Source organism: Rattus rattus, chromosome 15, assembly GCF_011064425.1.
Source record: "Rattus rattus isolate New Zealand chromosome 15, Rrattus_CSIRO_v1, whole genome shotgun sequence".
Taxonomy (NCBI): Eukaryota; Metazoa; Chordata; class Mammalia; order Rodentia; family Muridae; genus Rattus; species Rattus rattus.
The window spans coordinates 31,657,137-31,675,841 of NC_046168.1; the positions used below are offsets into that span (position 1 = coordinate 31,657,137).

The following is an 18,705-nucleotide window of genomic DNA, read 5'->3' on the forward strand; positions in this document are numbered from 1 at the left end:
GGCTGTGGCTGTTCCTGGCATGCAGGTGTCCTTTTAGTGGCTTAGTTTGTACCATGTAAATGAGGGCATTGGTCAATATTTGACTCTTGGCGAGGCCGGGTTTTTAGAGCAGTGGTTTTGTGGTATGAGGTCATGGTTAGCTGTGATTGGCTGTGCTCAGTCACTCCATTCATAATTGCTCCATCACCCCACTTTCTCCGGTGGCACTGCTGTGAACTCACATGGCTCCGGTCATCCATCTGTCTCTAGCACAGCCTGAAGCTCTGGACTCAGAGCAGCTGGCATCACCTCTGAGTGTCTTCTGAGAGCTTACAGTTTGCTCTGCAGACACTGGAGTTAACATCGTAACAAACGATTCCCCGACTGGGAGGGCACAAGGGTCTGCTTCCCCCTGTGTTTCTCCTGTTTGGCTGTGTGGCCTGTGTGGCCCATTAGCTGCCATAGCATCCTTGTTTGTTTGTTTGTTTGCTTGTTTTGTGCATTGCGTTGGTCCTGGTGCTGCTTCTATTCAGGTGCTAAATGCTGGCTCCCTGGTCTGCTCCTCCTGTACACCAGCTGATGCTATACAAACCTCGAACTCCAATTTAACTGGTCAACAGAAGGCTAGAGCCTCTACCTCTAGTACATAGAGACAGGCGGGCTTTCATAGAGAGGAGACAGAAGAAAGGAATCGGAGAGTGGAGGAGGCCAGCCATGAGAGGAGATGCCATGAGCACGTGGCCAAGAAAACAGCAAGTAACAGGGGACATGTGGCTCGGAAATAAGTGAGGACTGCTCCAAACTCCCAGTCTAGGCTGACAGCTTGTAAATAAAATGCCCGGACTGAGTGCCTTTTATTCAGGCCAGCTAGGATTTATGATTCACTTTACAGTTTTGTTGTCTGTGTTTCTGGAGACAGGGTTTCTTTGTGTAGTCCTGGCTGTCCTCGTGTAGACCAGGCTGGCCTTGAACTCACAGAGATCTGCCTGCCTATGCCTCCTAAGTGCTGGGATTAAAGGCGTGCACCCAACATTTCTTTGCCTATGTCTTTTCCTCTTCCTACATCAGAATCCTTGACTGTCTTCTACGTGTTTTGTTATGACACCTTGACACCTCTATGGCTGTGGTTGTCAAGCATTTGTCACCTGGGTAAGCTGTGAAGTCCCAGATGCCACCTCCAGGGATTCTGGAATTACAAGGAGTCTCAGTTTTACAAGCCCCATGGGTGATTCTGAGGACTGCATTTGGCAAGTGCTAGTCAAGTGTCTCTTTATTCTCCCCAGAAGGATCTGGTCTGGAATGGTAAATTGGTCTCTGGGAACTGTTTTTAGATTGCTTATTTACTTAATTATGTGTCTGAGTGCTCTGCCTGCATGTATGTATAGCACGCGTGTGCCTAGTGTCTGCAGAAGTCAGCAGAGGGCATCAGATCCCCTGGCACTTGAGTTAGATGGTAACGAGACACCTTGTAGAGACTGGGAACGGAACCTGGTTCCTCTTTGAGAACACGTGGCATTCTTAACAGCTGGACCAGCTCCCCAGCCCTCTCTGGAAACTGTATTTTCTGACAACAATAAGAACCATGTCTCTAAGCCCAGATGTCAGAACAATAGGACCCAGAGGTGGAATTTTTCAATGAGCAAAAGTCCTGAGCATGAATATTCACCTTCAGTCATTCTTTTTCTTGGAGTCTTGATTTTTTAAACAGCTTCCTGAAAAATCATATTTAGTCTCTATGTAAAGACTGAAAGTTGCCCTCTGAGCTTCCTGAGTAGGTGAGTCTGTGTACCTTCTTAGGTGACTCTCTGAGGCCAGTCTGTGGCGGCACAGATCTCTAGGGACCTTTGAGAGCAAGCATGGACCCCAAATGCTTCTATGTCCAGAGTTCTGGAACACACCCAGCCGCAAAAGACAATGAGGCATAGGGACTTCCCAACGGAGTAGCCAAAGGACACTCAGTCCAGGGGAGGCGTGCGTGTCTGAGTGCAGTGAGTGTGACATGGGAAAGGGCCTGGGGAGGGAGCAGGGCTGAGCCCATGACGGTGGGAACAGGGTAGTCTCAGGGGAGCCAGGGTCCAGGAGGAGATTTGAGGAGGGCCATGAGATGGACAAGAAACCCCAGACTTGAAGCAGAGGTGCAAAGGGATGACATGGAGAGTTGGCAGGGAGGAAAAGGAGAATCAGCTGGAAGCAGGCTGTGGGTTTGCAGTCTGGGAGAGCGCAGCCCGAAGCACCAGTGACAGAAGCCAGCATAGGCTGGGGTGTAAACGCACAAGGTGGGATTGGGCTAAGACATCCTTCTGAGCTCAGGAGACCAGGGAGTTGAATGGAACTGCCAAGCAACCTTGACCTGGAGAGGGTCACCAGGGCCAGACTGTGCCAATCTGGAAGAGCTCGATCGAATCTGAACTTGAACCTAAAACACACCTCAGTTCGACTGCATGCAGTAGTTCTCTTCCTGAAGCTCATCTCCAGCCGGGGGTTGTGTCTGGCGACTAAGGGTATACTGGATAACAGAGCGGAAACTGGGAAGGTCCTGAGGGGCTAAGGCCCTAAAAGCCTCGGGTGGACTGAGACTCTCTGGACAGGAGCATTGGCCTCACAGGTAACACTGTTGGCCGTCAGATTCCAGAAGGTGAGAGAATCAACCCATCTCTTTGAGACTGCAGGACAACTGACCTACAGATGGAGTCGCCATCCCTAACGTCCCCTTCCCATCCTGTAAAAATCCCCAGACCACCCCACACCACGGCAGGCACAACTGTGGTTGAGAGACTGTGGCCCTAAAGGTGTTCTTTAAAGGGGCAGCTCTGTTTCTGGTGATGTCTGTTTCCTTTATTTCCAAGTTGCTGCCGCCCCCAGCCCCCTGCGCCCGTCTCCTGTCAGTGGGCTTTGGCAAGGTCTTACCAGTAACAAAGAGTCTTGCCTCTTCCCCGTCCACTGCAGGTCTTACAGGGTAAGCGGTGAGAGGCTGGCAGCAGTTAGCATTTTCCTACTGGACTCTGATGTGGACTTCTGAGGGGGTGGGGCTTCAGTCACCTCCTCAGGCTCCTGTTTGTATTATGGATCCTGTTATTCCATGTAAAGGCCCAGGCTCAACCCTAGACTTTAGCTCATTATGAAAAGGTTTCAGGTTTGGGACTTAAGGGGGAAACTGAAGCAGGCTGTCCACTTGGGTAAGAGGTTTATTAGAAGAGTTACTAATGATATACGGACATACAGACTTACAGACAGACAGCTGCATGGCAGGGGTTTGAGGAAAGTCTGGACCACAACCCCATGGACAGGCAAACAGTATGGTGGGGACTCTGAGGAGTGTTCCGGTCTGAAGGGCAGAGCAGAGAGAGTCTTCACACAGGTCCCGTGGGCAGGGAGAGGTTTTACGTAGTCAGGCAGAGGAGGAGGAGGAGGGTTTTGTGTTCTAGGAAGGGAGGTGCAACGCTGAAGGTCCGGGGACAGTTGAGAGGGGCAGAGCTTTCCTAACTGAGTTGTACCCATTATACAATATGGGGATGTCTCTCTTGGAACCTGGGTGCCTGGGGAATCTGTTAGTGGCTTAAAGACCCACAGATAGTTTGTCTGTGAGCGGTTGCTGCGTCCTCCACAGGAAAAAAAGAAGCTGCTCCAGGTGACCGTGGCCCATAATTACAGCCCTGCGTGGAAACCATTGTAGAGCCAAGAGCTGGCACGGCCTCCTGCCCCTGGCTGTCTGTGGAATGAATGCTCTGGCCTGGAGTAGGGGGTGCTAGGTTCATACACCTGAGATCTTGGAAGCCTGCTAGCCCTGCATTCATAAGCCGAAGATCAGCTCTCAACTCTGCATGGGAACAGAGGAGGGGAGGAGAAGCCACAGGTAACTTTGCAGACAAATGCCACCAAAGGGCTTCTGGAGGTCGGCTGCCCAGGCAGTGGAATGGGACCGGGGGTAACCAACCAGAAGGAAGGCTTGACTGCACAGGTCTTCAATATCACCCTAAGTCAGCTGCCGGCGGGGGTAGGGGGGTAATCTTGTTAGAGACATCATCAAATACTCACTGCTATGGGACCACATAGTTGATAGCGTCATGTGCCTTGGACTTCACCAGTGTCCTTTAAGGTTCAACACTCCTGTCAACCAAGCAATGGGAATAAGAAAAGACTTGAGCTTAGTGGGGGTGGCACAGAGGCAGGTCCAAGTGGATCTCTGTGAGTTCAAGGCCTTTCTGGTCTACAGAGTGAGTTCCAGGACAGTCAGGGCTACACAGAGAAACCCTGTCCTGAAAAACAAAAATGAAAATTAAAAGAAGAGAAAGGGGTGGAATCTAAGTGAATTTTGTCATCGCACAGTTGTAGGTGATCCAGCAGTGCTTTACTGTATTCTCCATGGAGCAGGCGTGCCTCGTCATGTGTGCCCCGGTCTCCATGGAGCAGGAGTGCCTCGTCATGTGCACGCGCCCTGGTCTCCATGGAGCAGGATGTGCCTCGTCATGGAGCAGGAGTGCCTCGTCACGTGCGCCCTGGTCTCCTGGTCTCCATGGAGCAGGAGTGCCTCATCATGTGTACGCGCCCTGGTCTCCGTGGAGCAGGTGTTGCCTCGACATGTGCACGCGCCCTGGTCTCCATGGAGCAGGGGTGCCTCGTCAAGTGCTTTACTGTGTTCTCCATGGAGCAGGGGTGCCTCGTCATGTGCACATTCTCAGTTAGGCTCAGTATTTTCCATCTTCTGAGTCCCGACTGCCAGCCTCCTGTCTGATCTTCTAGAACATCTCTGATGGCCACACTATGCACCTCAACCCTCCCAGACTTGCATAGACTAGGGGTTCTATAGGACTTCTTTTCTTCCCAGTGACTGTCAGAGCCCCTGCTAAAAACTGTCCCATCTGTCACCTGTCCTTCCGGAATATGGACTTCTACCTCTGCTGCATGGCCTTGGCCTGCACCTGGAGTTTCTCTTTGGTTCTGTATCTGTATTGTCAGAGGTCCCTATCCCTGACCAGGGGATCACCATTCCCACTGGCCTTTCGATTTAGAAGCTTCCAGAACCTGGTGTGAGACACACTGAAAAAATGCCAAGTATCTGAAGGTTGGTTTACCCATGATGGCACCAGGTCCCAGCTGCACAGCTCACTCTATTGCACCAAGTCTCCGCTGTGGAAACTCCCTGCCCCTTGGGCAGCCTGGGGCTCAGGCCTGACCCGAGCAGTGTCCATGGCCACTGCTGGCCTAGGTGATTATAGAAGTTGCTTTTCTCTTTACCTGACAAGAGGCAACTTTACAGAGGAAGTTTGGTTAGGTCTAGAAAAGGGCACACTCTGTTATGGCAGGAAGGGAAGGGTGGCAGGAACGTGAGGCAGCTGGTCACAGGTGTTCTTGACAGAGAACAGCCGGGAAGTAAATCAGAGGAACTTCAGAACCTCAAGTCCCGCCCCCAGTGACCCTCAGACTCCACAGAGGCTCTGGCTCTAGAAAGTTTCACAATTTTCCAAAGCAGTACTGCCAGCTACAGACCAAGTGTTGAAATACTCGAGCCTCTGGGTGACATTTCACACTTAAGTCACAACGAGCATGGATCCACTTCGAGCCAGCTGTGTGTGTGGGCCCTGTTTATGACGGTGGCTTGGTCCAGCATGTGTCTTTCTGGTCCTGTGCATCCCGATGGTATTAGGCTGGGTTAAGGGATGCATGGGCTGATAGCCAGTGGCTGGCACTGCTCTTTGCTGTTCCAAAAACCATCTGCATTTATTTTCTGTACGCCTTTCTCCACTCAGACAGTTCTATACATGGTGACTGGTTCTTTCTCAGAGGTCACTTATATTCTGCATTTATGGAGAACGGCTGCCTAGCAGCCTTAAATACACTCAGAGCAGTGTGGGGCCCTAGCCCCGTACCTGCAAACTTTGTTTGGAAAGTTTTATTTCTGAATGGGCCCGTTTAGGGTAAAGTCTTGCTAGGACACCCCTCCCCCCGCGGGGTCCCTGCCAAGTGGCTGTGTGGAGAACCATAAGGACCTAATGTTAGGATCTAGCTGCTGCTGCTCTTTCAGAGGCTGTTCCCTTTCACGACTGCTGACACTGCAGAGACTTGTGACTAACAGAATTGACATTCATGGAGGTGAGTCTCCTTGCCTCCTGCTTAGGAATCAGAGCCTCCCCATGGAGAGTCTCTTCTCTGCCACGCAGGCTGGGTCTTATCAGAGAGCCTGCCTTGCTGTTGCCCCTGCCTGTCTGTCCATGGTGTTACTAACTCTTCTAATACACCTTTTAATTCCCAGTAACCTGTCCCAGCGTCCTCTCAAACCACCCACCACTTACTTCATGCAGCCAACTTTCTTCTTTCAGCCCTTATCAGCTTGCCTTGTAGTTAGCTGCACCCCTGGAACTGCCTTTGTTCAGGCTGGTGCTCACCTAAACACGGGAATCCCTATCTGTGCTCCTGGTGTTTGTTTTCTCCTCTGGTCCCCAGCATTGTCCCCACCCGGCAGCATTGTCCTTAAACTGTTCCAGGAAGGTGACTGCAGGCTGCCCCGGCCACAGGGTGCTCCCTGCAAATCCCCTACTTGGAAAGACTTCTGCCTTCACTAGGGGTGCCCCTGAGCTCTCCCCTGCCCTGACAGGAAGCCCAGGTTCTCCTGAGTTATCAGAGGCCAGGGCCTGCAGGGCACGGAGCTTAGCATGGGAACAGGAAGGAAGAACAAGGGAGGGAAGAACCCTCAATCCTGTCTTGCTCCTAGGTCACTGAAATGGGTCATGTGACAAGGACTGATTTGTGTGAAGTGACCCGCTCCAAGTGGAGCCTGCTGGTTGATGACAAAATTCCTCTTGTTGGAATTTTTGATTAGAAAGAAAAGGCTGAGGAAAACAAACCATATTTTCATTTGACATAGATTTCCTGAGTTAGCAAAAGGAAGTGACTTGAATGCGTGCTGTCTGGGGCTTCCTGAACAGGTACAGAGAGGCGTGGGAATTGGCCCCGTCAAAGTTTTTTTCTGTTTGGTTCTCTGCCCTCCTTAACACACAGGGCTAACTGAGGCAGAGATGTCCATCCACGCCTGCAGGCCAGACTGGGAACCTCTCTGTTGACCCAAGGATAGAGCTTTTCTAGAGACTGCCCTAGAGAAAGAAAGTACAGGGCGGTCCTCAGAGAAAGAGGGCTTAGGATCTCCCCGTGATAAAGGCCAAAGAGCAAAGCCATAGAAACTTCTAGAACTGGCCTTCGTGACTTTGTGACTTTCTCACAGCACAGGTTCAGGTCTCCCCTGGACTCCTTGCCAGAACCCAAGGCTGGGGAAGTGTCTAGAGTCTGCGATGCACATCGCTGATGCCCCTCATCTTCGTTGGCCGCCAGAAAGCTGGAGCTGTGAACACGGCAAGAAGAACCCTTGTCGCAATGTTCTCACTCTCATGAAGGCACCACCCCCGACAAATTAAGACTCCCAACTCCACACACTTGTAACGATAGCACTTAAGTTAAAAGGAAAAAGACTAGTAATGTCTTAATCCACCTAGTCACTCAAACCCATTGTCCCAAGTCCTAGAAGATCAATCTGGTTTCAAGACACAGGGAAGCATTGGTCCCCCAAATCCCAGCTTAGTGTCTGGGAACTGCCTGGGCCATTCCTACCTACAGGAGCCTTGTTTATAGGGTAGTTCTGTCTTCTGCAGGTTCTGAGAGAGGGGCTGAGAGCCCAGAGCCTCGTTGTGATGTACATGGTGACAAGAGGCCAGCAAAGGATGGCCGGGAGCATTTTGAAGAGGAGGAAAGAGAGCTGGAGTCTTTGTGTTTCCCAATTTGCTTTGTAAACAGGATGTATTCCTTAGATATTAGCTAACTGAACTTTTGAGTTTCCAAAAAAGACCAGGTGCTATCATATCCTACCCAACTGATACCTGGACAAGGGAATTTGATAGCAACATACTTAGGCTGAATTCAGCTAAGCACACGGTTGAAAAGCCTGCAAGGCTCATGTTTTTACAGTAGCTGCAGCTGAGCGTCCTACCTTGCAGGAGCCGGGAGTGGTGGTGTGCACCCGCAGGCCTGGCTGCTGGGAAGCTGAGGCAGGAAGAGGACTTGAGACCAGACTGGTCAGTCAACCCAGTCAAGACTAGGCCTAATGAGCAGTTTGTTTGATGGAGTAGTGCCACAGTCCTACTGGGGAGGCGGAGGCAGAGGATTCAAGTTTGAAGCCAGCTTGGGTTACATAGTGAGAGCCATCTTGAAGGGCTGAGATCTCACTGTGGACACCTGCTTCCTCCCCTCTTCTTTCTCCAGGAAATTCCAAGAGAATTCCTGCAGCCTTTGCCACTACTGTGAACTGACATGGGATGGAAGCAAGGAAGCTGGGTGTACAAGCAACTGAGACTCACGCTCACACACACATTGGTGTATATGTAAACAACAAAATATTTTAATTTTCCATGACCACAGGCTCTCGTCAGGAAGGGCACACCTGAGTGACCGCCTGGTGACAGCATGGCCAATGCTTCAGGACAAGTCACAATTTTGTACTAACGATCAGTTCAACCACAGCTTGAAATGTAGTTTGTCCCAGCTGCAAAAACCACAAGACACTGATCATGCGTCTTACCCCCAGTACAGACTTTTATAAAACACACATGTAATTAGCACAATAAACGCGCTCATTATGCACTCTAACATAGAGCACAGGAATACACACTATGGAGTGCAGCCCTCGTGTCTCCACAGGCAAGAGCTAGAGGGTTAAACCGCGGCCCGTGATGGGACAGCAGGAGTTCGGAGCGCACCACTCTGCAAGTGACTTACCCTACACTGAGAACTGTCACCCTATCCAGTGGGTGGCAGGTACGGTTTCATGAACAGTGTTATCTCCTAAGAGCAGAGATGTCAATCTGGATTTGAGTCGTTGTTACCTAGAAGGCATTACAAGTCAGCTCCATAGAAGGTGGGGGATTGGCTTTGAGGTCGAGTGTCACAGTGCCCCTCAGACACTTGCACACCCATACCCCTGTGCCCCAGGGAAGTGCACTTCCGATGGTAGATATAAAAATAGGTTGGCACGCTCTTGACACAGGGCGAGGGAACATGAAGCAGTATCCCCGAATCCGTTCCCTCCTCTGTCCCAGCACACCGTGCTACAAGTTCAGGACCGGTCCCGTAGGAAAGGCTCTGAGGCAGCGTCAAGCTTCACATGTGCCTGAGAGGAAGAGCTGGGCACAGCTGAGCTCTGTCTGCGGAGCTGGGAGGGCCTCCATCATCCCCAGCGCATGCCTCCTCATCAAGCCTGAGCTCTCCCTAGTCTCTCCAGGCTTCTCTGTGAGAGCAGAGCTGCAAGGAGACTGAGCTCGGTGGCCGCCTCGCCTCTCCCCTGTCTGGTAGTCAGTGAGGCTCCACTGCACTGAGGAAGCAGTCTCGGCCCTCCTGGGGCCGGTGCTAGGAGCTCTGGATCAGGCGTCTATAGTGAGGCATGACTTCATGCTCTGGTAGGTGAAGTGCAAACTCCAAGGCCACTAACACCGGGAATTCAAAGGCGATCAGTTCTCGTCGGTTCAGCCGGAACTTCTCTTCCAGTTTCTGCAAAGCCAAGAGAGCCATTTTAGTTTTGCACTTAAAAACAGTTTTTTTTCCCCCAAGTGCAACTTTTCTATCAAGTGAGTGAGTCCTTATCACTGATGCATCTGCGCTCTGTTGCTGCAACGGAGTTCTAGAGACTGGGTGACTTTAAAAAGAATAGAGGTTCTGGGGGGCTGGAAGTCCAGAGTCAGGCAGATGCATCTAGTAAAGGCTGTGTGCTGATCCATCTCAGGGTAAAACCAGGACGGACAGCCTCGCAGCTGGACTCCTCCTCCCACCCTTGTAGCTACTTTAGTTTCAAGAGACATCAACTCCCCAAGAAAGGCATGAGTGTGGCCCAATCCCAAAACCACTGCAATAAAAACTAATTTCAATGTGAGTTTCAGGTATGAGAAAAAGATGCCCAACCACCTATCTACCCATTCCCAGCAGAGAAGGAGGGGTTAGTCCAGGCAGTGCTTCCCGCCTTCGCCTGGCGATGTGGACAGCACACCTTCCCCAAGGGTCAGAGGTCTATCTGGGGATCCGTGACAACGCCATTCACTCTAAGAGTTCAGAGTTCTCAAAGAGAGTTGATGTCACATTTCTGCCCATTTTATAGGTGACAACAACTCGAGAGGTCAAGACACCCCCCTTTTACAGTCACAGGATGGGAAAACCGATGCACTGAGAAACAACCTAACTAGAATTCCCAACCCCCACCCCCTTTTCTCTGTGTAGCCCTGGCTGTCCTGGAACTCACTCTGTAAACCAGGCTGGCCTCAAACTCAGAGACCCACCTGCCTCTGCCTCCTGAGTGCTGGGATTAAAGGCAGGTGCCACCACCGCCACCTGACTCTAGCTGGATTCTGTTATAACTGAGTCAGGCTTCGAGGTCAGATCACATTGGCCAGCAAATATCCCAGGCAATCTGCATGGCACAAGAGGATTGGTGATGATCCCAAGTCCCCATAAGGCTGTCCCACATTTAAACAGCCGAGTGACCAATGGCTCCTCACTCAGTAATACATGCTTCCGGGATTAGATACAGAAACTGTGTGGGGGGGACAGGGAGTCTTCCCTATTCCTAGATCACCCAGTCTTGGCTTAAGCTCAGCGTTTGACTAATGAAATGTCTTGCTAACAGTGGTAACCCACAGCACTGAGATTAAACTGGGAGGGATATCGGGGTAGGATGCTGCTCTCGACTGACTGTTGAATTCTTAGTTGATGCTGTCAGCCTATGCTGTGTGGAACAACACTGAACGGTGTTAAATATGTACAGTGTAAAAATGCTAAGCACTGTGTTAGTGTTACATCTGAAAATGCATTAGTTCAGCATGTATGTGCATACGTGTACATTTTCCCCAAGTAGATCCCTGAAACCACAGTATCAAATCTTGTAGATCTTTAATAAAATAGTATATCTATGGTAAAATTTAACTTACAAAGTGTGCACACTAAGACTAACACAACTAAAACAAATGTAGTGAGAGTTTCGCAGATGATGTGTTTTCTCATTTGCTTATTCTGTGCTTGGCCCTGCGATGCCTACAGGATGAGCTGGAGTGAGACGAAGGTGTCATGCTATAGGACATTACTCAGACATAAGCCCTGTGATGCTTGGGCAGTCAGGCAATCTCACAAATTAGGTGACTAGTAGGTGCTGGTGTACACAAGGGGGCTACCCAGGACACAGGGCCCACTCACTGCTGAGGTCGGACAGGGTAAACTTATATCACCGTGCTTTGTGCACAACCTAAAATGTACAGATTGCTTATCGGGGGCCTTTTCTCTGCTGTACTTGGGGCTGTGGCTGACAAGGCAGGGAAGAAATGGGACAACTGCACAAGTCTACGGACCCTCAGCTTGGGTTTGGCATCCAATGAGCATTTCTGTGTTCAGTGGGGCAGTCAGATGTACGGGACATCGTATCAACTGTCCTGTGCTCTTGGCTGTCCTGCCTTCCCCAGGTCTACCCCACTCACCTGTGAGAATGCTTTTAAAACACCAGCTAATCAATCCAGAGCTCCCTTCTCACACCTGCTCCTTCCTTCCCTCTAATGAGCCCACTCTCCGGTTGCAGGCAGCCCAGTGCTGACTGGCATTCTTCAAACTGGCCACCCCTAACTGCACACCTACCTGGTGAGCACCCCTTTCTGGAAACAGCCATGACGGCTCTTGCCTACAACCCCTCCCCGCTCCTTCCATCCCCATGGGGCTCTGATTATATGTACTGAATGTGTGTTCCCTCACAAATTAATGCGGCTGGCTCTGGCCCCAGTGATGTACTATAAGGCTGGGATGAGTTGGGTGGTCTTGATAAGCTTAGTGACAAAAGGGAGACCAGATTCAGGGGAAAAAAAGGCACCTATAAGCCAGGAAGTAGATAAGCCGGTGACCTTGAACAACTATGGGAAGTCACCTTCTAGTCACCAGCCACCTGTCCATAGGGTGCTATAGCAGACATGGTAAGATAATTTCCACACTCAGGAACCCACTGCCGTGCTGTAATCCTTTACTCTGTTTAATCTGAGACAAGGTCTTACTAGGTTGCCCTGGCTGTCTTTGAACTTCAATCTCCTGCCTTTGCCTCCCAAGCAGCTGGGTTATGGGCCTATACCACAAAGTCTGCCTGTACACTCTGTGTTAAGACAGGCACTCATAAATCCAACCTAGGTGATTAGGGTGTCCTTGTTTTAGCAGGGCTTGCCTTTTTAAGACACTCAACACCACCCCATTGAACCAGCCTGTCTGTTCTGCAGTAACACTGCTCCAAAGATGCCCTGTGGTTACCATGACTTCTCTGGCTGTGAATTCATCCCTCATGCTACCCAAGGAAGGTTTTTAGGTCACGACCCATGCTGACCTTTTAGTCTTATCTAGGTAGATCATCAATTTCTCCTACAACCATTTCACAGCCCTCATCTCTATTGGCCATTAAGGTCCTCTGACTGCCGGGGACCCTCCCCACAGCCAAGACGCAGCTCACTCACATCGATTAGATGCTTGACTTCATGCTTTTTGAGGTCACTTCCAACCTTGGCTGCTAGCAGCACACAGGCTCCCGCACAGAGTTTCCGGTTCTGCTTGTTCAGCTTTCCCCTGAGGGCCAGCTTCTCAAAGTAGACAAAGGCCATAGCCACCGTGGGCTCCTCAAAACCACAGTCCTCCTGGGCGAGCTTCCGCATCTCTCTCTTCAGGCTAGGGAAAGACAGGAAGCAGGAGTCCTGAGACAGCTCAGGGGACCCACAAGAACACTGTGACAACATCTGGAAAACATTTTCTCTATTTTACTCCCACAAGGGATATGGGCCAAGATTAGTCCACAGTAGATGTGGGAGCGAACCATGTAGCTGGGGCTCTGACAGAGACACAGCATTGGTCCAGATCCCCACTTCCAGGGATGATTGGCAGACGGCTCCAAATATAAGACACAAAAGGACACTGCTGGACATAGTTTATGGCTGAGTCCCTAGCAAAATTGGGGGAGGGGGGTTCCTCAAAGTGAAAGAGGAGATCCACACTTATTTAGAAGTACCTCAGTAAGGCTGGTGTGCTTACTGATTATCACGCTTGTGAAGTTAGATGGGAAAAGGGCTGGGCCTGAGCAAGCCCCGCTGGTGTCCCTGGGGAAGCCTAGGTAACATGGATGGACACAGCATGTGCTTAATGTTTTCTTTGGTTTGGAACATGCCAGAATCAAACTATGTCAGGATACACCGCAGGGTAAAACCTGCACATACCAGGATTCTCAGCGGTGCATAACACACCCTGGCCATGTTGGATACATTGTGTGGGCACTGTAATACGAGTCTTCTCTAGCTTGGCAGGGCGAGTGGCTGGCAGATGTGGGTCACCACAAACCCATCCAATCATCTGTCTGGGAAATCTGGGCCTGCTTCTCTGTTTTGGCTGTTTTGGTGGCTGTTCAAAGATAGGGCCTTGAAGTCATGTCTGGGTGGGTGGAGTTTCTCATTCCTTAAGGTGCCCATTCTATGCACTTCTGTTTTGCCTGCATCTCGGAACGCCAGGACCCAAATGCTGCCCATTCTGGCTGGATTATTTTTTTTTTTAGACATGACTCATGTATCCTAAGCTGACCTCAGATTTCTGCCTCTGTCTCCCAAGTGCTGAGTTCACAGGACTGTATAACCATGCCTGCGTTGTTTGGTGATGGAACTTGACCCAGTGCTCCATGCGGGAAAAGCCAGCCCTCCATCAACTGAGCTCCACACCCAGATCCATCCTCTGTCTTTTTTATAACCTCTGTTTTACTGAGCTGGGGAAGCTGCAGGCAGACAGCATTTTCTCACTGAATGAACATCGCCCCAAGTGCTGTGTCAACCAGGGGGTCAGCTTGGCCCAATGCCTGATGCCCCAGGCTCTCCCACGCCATCCAGACACGAGTCAGACAGCAGCGGAAGAGTGTCTAGTGAACGTGACTGTATTTCCTTTCCCGGGGAACAAGAAGAACTGTAATACACTGAGCTCAGTGTAATACACTGTGTGCTGGAGGGCCCTGGAGAGAAGGCCAGGGTCACAGGCGGCTTCCATACCTCCTGATTTTGCTGAGTGTTAACTTAATGTGAGGAAACTTCTCCTTGAAGGTTTCGTTCATGTCCTTCTTGAGATCTGAGGGCTTCACGTAGTCAATCACTGTGGTCTATAACAGAGAAGGCAACCACAGGTCAGAGGTACTAACAATGTACAAGCTAAATCCAATTTGCAGCAGGAGGCAGAAGCCAGAATCACTCGAAGCAGCCAGTAGCAGACCATCAGGCGAGTGCCTGGGCCTCAGCCTATGGTCCACAGTGGGAAGGATTCAGAGGCATGGGACTGGGATTTGGAGTTCTGGATTTAAATCCACAGAAGCCCACTCAGGAGCCTGGCTTTGGGAGACTCCGGCATCTCAGGTCCTACCTCCCAACTGTGCAAGTTCCTTGCACATCATAGATACTCAACAAATTCTAGCTAGTGTTTAAATAGTTTTTGCAAGATGTGACAAAATATGTATAAGCCTTACCGTTTTAGGACTCCATTTAGTGTCGTTATGCAGATTCACACTGTTATGTAACCATACCCGAGGAACGTCTCCCTGTCCTCTCTCCAGTCCTGGCAACCACCATCTTTTCATTTATTTTTGAGTCAGGGCTCTTAGGTCGTCAAGACTGGCCTTGAACTCAGATTTCTTACGACTGGGATTACAGATGTTAAGTGCCACGCCCAGATACCCTTTGAACATGTATACATATATATGTACACGTGTACATGATTGCTTTTACCATGTTGCATGTGTGTACGGGGTGGAGTGGGAGGGTGAGGAGTTGATTCTCTCTCCCTACCACGTGAGTTGTTGTCAGCAAGCGGTGGCAAGCGTCCTTGTGACTTCGCCATCTCACCAGCTTAACTGCCTCATGCAAGTACACAACGCGCTTGCTTCTCCAGGACAGGTTTCTTGCGTGCTGATGCTTCCAGGTTCAGCGGCACTGGAGCTTGCATATGAATTTCCCCTCAGAGGCAGAGTGACATTCCTTTATATGTATGTAATGGTGACTATTTTAACAGTCCCTTGATTAAATCCTGCCTGTCCCTAAAGACAGGTTTCTCTGAGCCCCCCTGGGAGTGTTCTGGTTTCCCTGCTCAGTGCTCTGCACATGTAACACCGAATTCGTATTTTTGCTGGGTCACACATTTAGCCTCAGCCCATCCCAAAAGTACACATGGTAAGGGTCTCTTTTGGCTGACAACAGAGGTCACCTTTGGCAGGTGACTGGCTTTCCACACGAAGGGGCTGTTACCTCTTGTGACGTGGAGTCCCAGGGATGGCCCACTGCCAGCAAAACCCATCTAACATTTTCCCAGTGACCCTGGCTAACACTGGTGAGTTTCTCTGAGCATTTGGTTTGACGTCTTTCTCGATGACTTTTCAGATTGGGTGATGCTGAGAATTGAACCCAAGGCTTTGGGTGTGCCTGGCAAGTGTTCTGCCACTGGGCTACACCCCAGCTTAGGATACTTAGAATAAGCATACGAACTGCATTTGGTGGCAGCTACAAGCCACGGATAACCCAGTTCAAAGGGACTCCAGTGGCTTTTTCTTTCTCTGGAGCATAAACACTAACCGTAGCGATACTGACTCAATTCTGTTAAACCAGCTCACAATTTCGTGACATCTGGGGAGATGAGAGATGAGCTGAGTAACTCCAAGCCAGGATATCCGATGCCAATGAGCATCTGAATTTTCCAACAGGCCCAGATCCTTTCCTGCAGTAGTAACCTCGCAGCTGGCTGGATGTGGGAGATATGAAAGGACACCTAACACTTCTCTTGAAGTGAAGAAACTGAGGCCTAGTGTGGCGGAGAAGCTTGTCCCAGTCTTGACAAGTACAGGCAGAGCAGAGTGAGAGCCTGCCTCCCACCCTGGCATTTACAGCTCCCCTAACACACTATCTTCTAGGCTGCTCTTCCCTAACCATACAATGAAGAGCTGAGAATAGCTCCCTGCTTGTGAGGCTATCACAAAGATGTATGGATCTAAACAGAGACAAAGCAGCAGTCAACTTCAATAAGTCAAAGTCAAAGCAGAAACACTCAAACCCTGGCCTAGCAGCCAAGACTTGTGCATCAGGTTATCCTTGACAACTAACATTCGCTTCCAGCTAACTATATGAGGCTGTGTCTCGTGGCTCACTCAGCTAAGTTCCCTATGACTAACCTTCCATAAACATTCTGCTTCCATCTGGGAAGCCTTACTCCATCATAAAGGCCAGGAAACTAGCGGTTATGTTTCCTGACTCCCTTGCAGCTAGAGTGACAATACATTTCTGCCTAGGAAACTAGCGGTTATGTTTCCTGACTCCCTTGCAGCTAGGGTGACAAATACAATTCTGGCTCTTCCTGTGCTGTGGTACAAAGAAAGTAACCCTGGAGAAGAGGAGAAATGACTTGTCATTTCTGCTACCTAGAAGTTGTAGCTCACTAGGCTCTGGATGTTTATTTTGTAGGTGCAGGACCTAGCAACAGCAACATGGCCTACAACCAGCAGTAGAGGTAGCAGATTCCCAACTATGGTAGTTACCTGGGTATTGGAGCTAGCCTGGGTGCTGGTCAGAAGCTAGAGTCCTAATCCTCTAGGTAAGACTCCCTTAGGTGGGTTGGAGATCACTCTTACTCTGTTAGTGTTACCTGTTAAACCTACCACATAATACCCCACATCACCTGGCTTTGAAAGTGTGAGGGGTTGGGTGCACATGTGTGTGCATGTGTGTACAAGCACACGTCAGAGGACAACCTCAAGTGTCATCCTTAGGAACTTGGTCTGCCTCTTTGAGGCAGGATCCCTCACTGACCTGGAGCTCACTAACTAGGCCAACGAGACTGGGAGGAGCTTCAGGGATCTTTCCTGTCTCTCCACCGCTTCAGATCTGCAGTCACACATGTGCATCCATGCCCAACCCTTTTCACATAGGTACTGAGGGCTGAACTCAGGTCTTCGGGCTTGCAAGACAAGCACTTTACCAACAGAACCACAGCCCCCACCTGGAGTGGGTGCTGAACTTTGCAGTGAACTGTAACAGAAACGTGTGTACTGCAGTGGCCCCACCCATCCCATGCGCTTGGGTCCTTTCCTGGTAGTGAGAGGAAGTCTGGGCAGCTGAGTGTTAATGTGAGACCCTCAGCCCAGGCCGTGGCAGATGTTCCAACTACCTGGATGGCAAAACTCTCAAGTTCACAGGGATGCCACCTGCAGGCACAAGTGACATTCAGGACCATTTCCTGACCTACTGTGTGTTTGCTCTAGCCGCAGTCCATGTTCCTGTTCTAGTAGTGAACATAAGGCTTGGCCCAATCTGGCATCTGGCTTGCTTATCTACTTGAGCTTCACCTGTCCCCCGAGTATCGCTATGTAGCCCAGGCTGGCCCTAAGCTTACAATCCTCCTGCCCTGGCCTCCAGTGCTACATTCCGGGCAGTCCCGCCACGCTGCCCACCTTGAGTCTTTCCTAAATTAGGTAATGCATTTTGAGGCGTGTGTAGGCTCCTCTATAAAATGCTCTTTCTGCTAAAGCCCAGAAATAGATGCTGCTGAAACAAGAAGCCCCTGCTCCACTTTCAGGGAGGCAGCAGTTACCGCATCCCATCTGATTGGCAGCCTCTCTTCCCAGCCCAGCATCTCACTGCCAAGTGGTCGACGGTGCTCCAGAGTGAGAGGCAGAGGAAGCCTGGAAAAAGATGCTCCTTTCAGGAAGAATGGGATGGGCACAGGCCGGGTGGGACCAGTATCTGGGAGGGCGTCTGCTTTAGGGACTGTAAAGGTATCCGTGAACTTGGGACAGCTGTAGGCGGTGACAATCCACATCACTGAGGCAAGGGCCCCAGTCACTCTAGCCGGTCTCCCTCGGTCTATTTGGGGGTCAGACAGGCTATATTTGGGGACAGTGAAATACCTCTAGGACATGATAGGGAGAGGACGGTGGTAAGCCCTGCTGTGTGGAGCTGGCTGTGTGGGAACAGGAAGTGGCTGGGAACAGGAAGTGGCTGTTCTGGTTTCCTGGTCTGCTGTAGCGATCTGGAGAGTGTTAACAACTGCAGGCTGTCCTAGCGACTTAGCTGGAAGCCGAAGATTTGGGAATCAGCAGGTTGGTAGGCTGTCCTTGTGGAAATAAAATGCTGCGTTACTCTGTCTCTACAAATTTCCTTGCCCCTCCCAAGCATCTGGTCCCCAAGACAGAGGGATGCTTCCTACAACCCTTGCAGTCTTCTCTGTCCCCCTACAATCATGTGAGATTGGGTCTCCACCCTTCCCCTCACTTCATCTCATTCACATCTGCAGAGAGCCCATTGCAGATCAGACACACAGCCTAAGGTCATAGGTCACGGCAGCTCCTAGGGGATCCAGTCCTGACCACAGTAATGGTGTGTATCTAGTGGTGCTGCTGCGCGGCACACACAGGACGCCCGACCTGCAGAGCCTTTCCTGTGTTCTGCAGGATGTGGAAGGGTCACCCTCGGCTTTAGGAGGTGTCAGAGGGATGGCGTCTTCACTGCTTCTGAGCTACAGGTCCCCCTGCTGACTACTAAGGTGTGACCAAGCCCTGACAACTTGACATTATCTTCCCTTGAGGGAGCTGTATGGTAACCCCTGGTGCCTGGCCATCCCAGCTGCCCAAGAGACTGTCCTTGCAGTGATGGCAGTAAAGCCAGGAGACTGGGAGAC

General features: G+C 50.6%; 1 protein-coding gene across 1 annotated transcript in view; it reads right to left on the reverse strand.

Moving 5' to 3' along the window:
• Window positions 1-8,340: 8,340 nt before the first annotated feature.
• Cables1 (Cdk5 and Abl enzyme substrate 1) overlaps window positions 8,341-18,705 on the reverse strand; it is a 102,331-nt gene continuing 91,966 nt past the window's right edge. Inside the window, 3 exon segments of the mRNA XM_032886110.1 lie at window positions 8,341-9,507; window positions 12,483-12,690; window positions 14,046-14,152. Coding sequence (XP_032742001.1) covers window positions 9,367-9,507; window positions 12,483-12,690; window positions 14,046-14,152 — 456 coding nt within the window. The 3' untranslated portion in view covers window positions 8,341-9,366.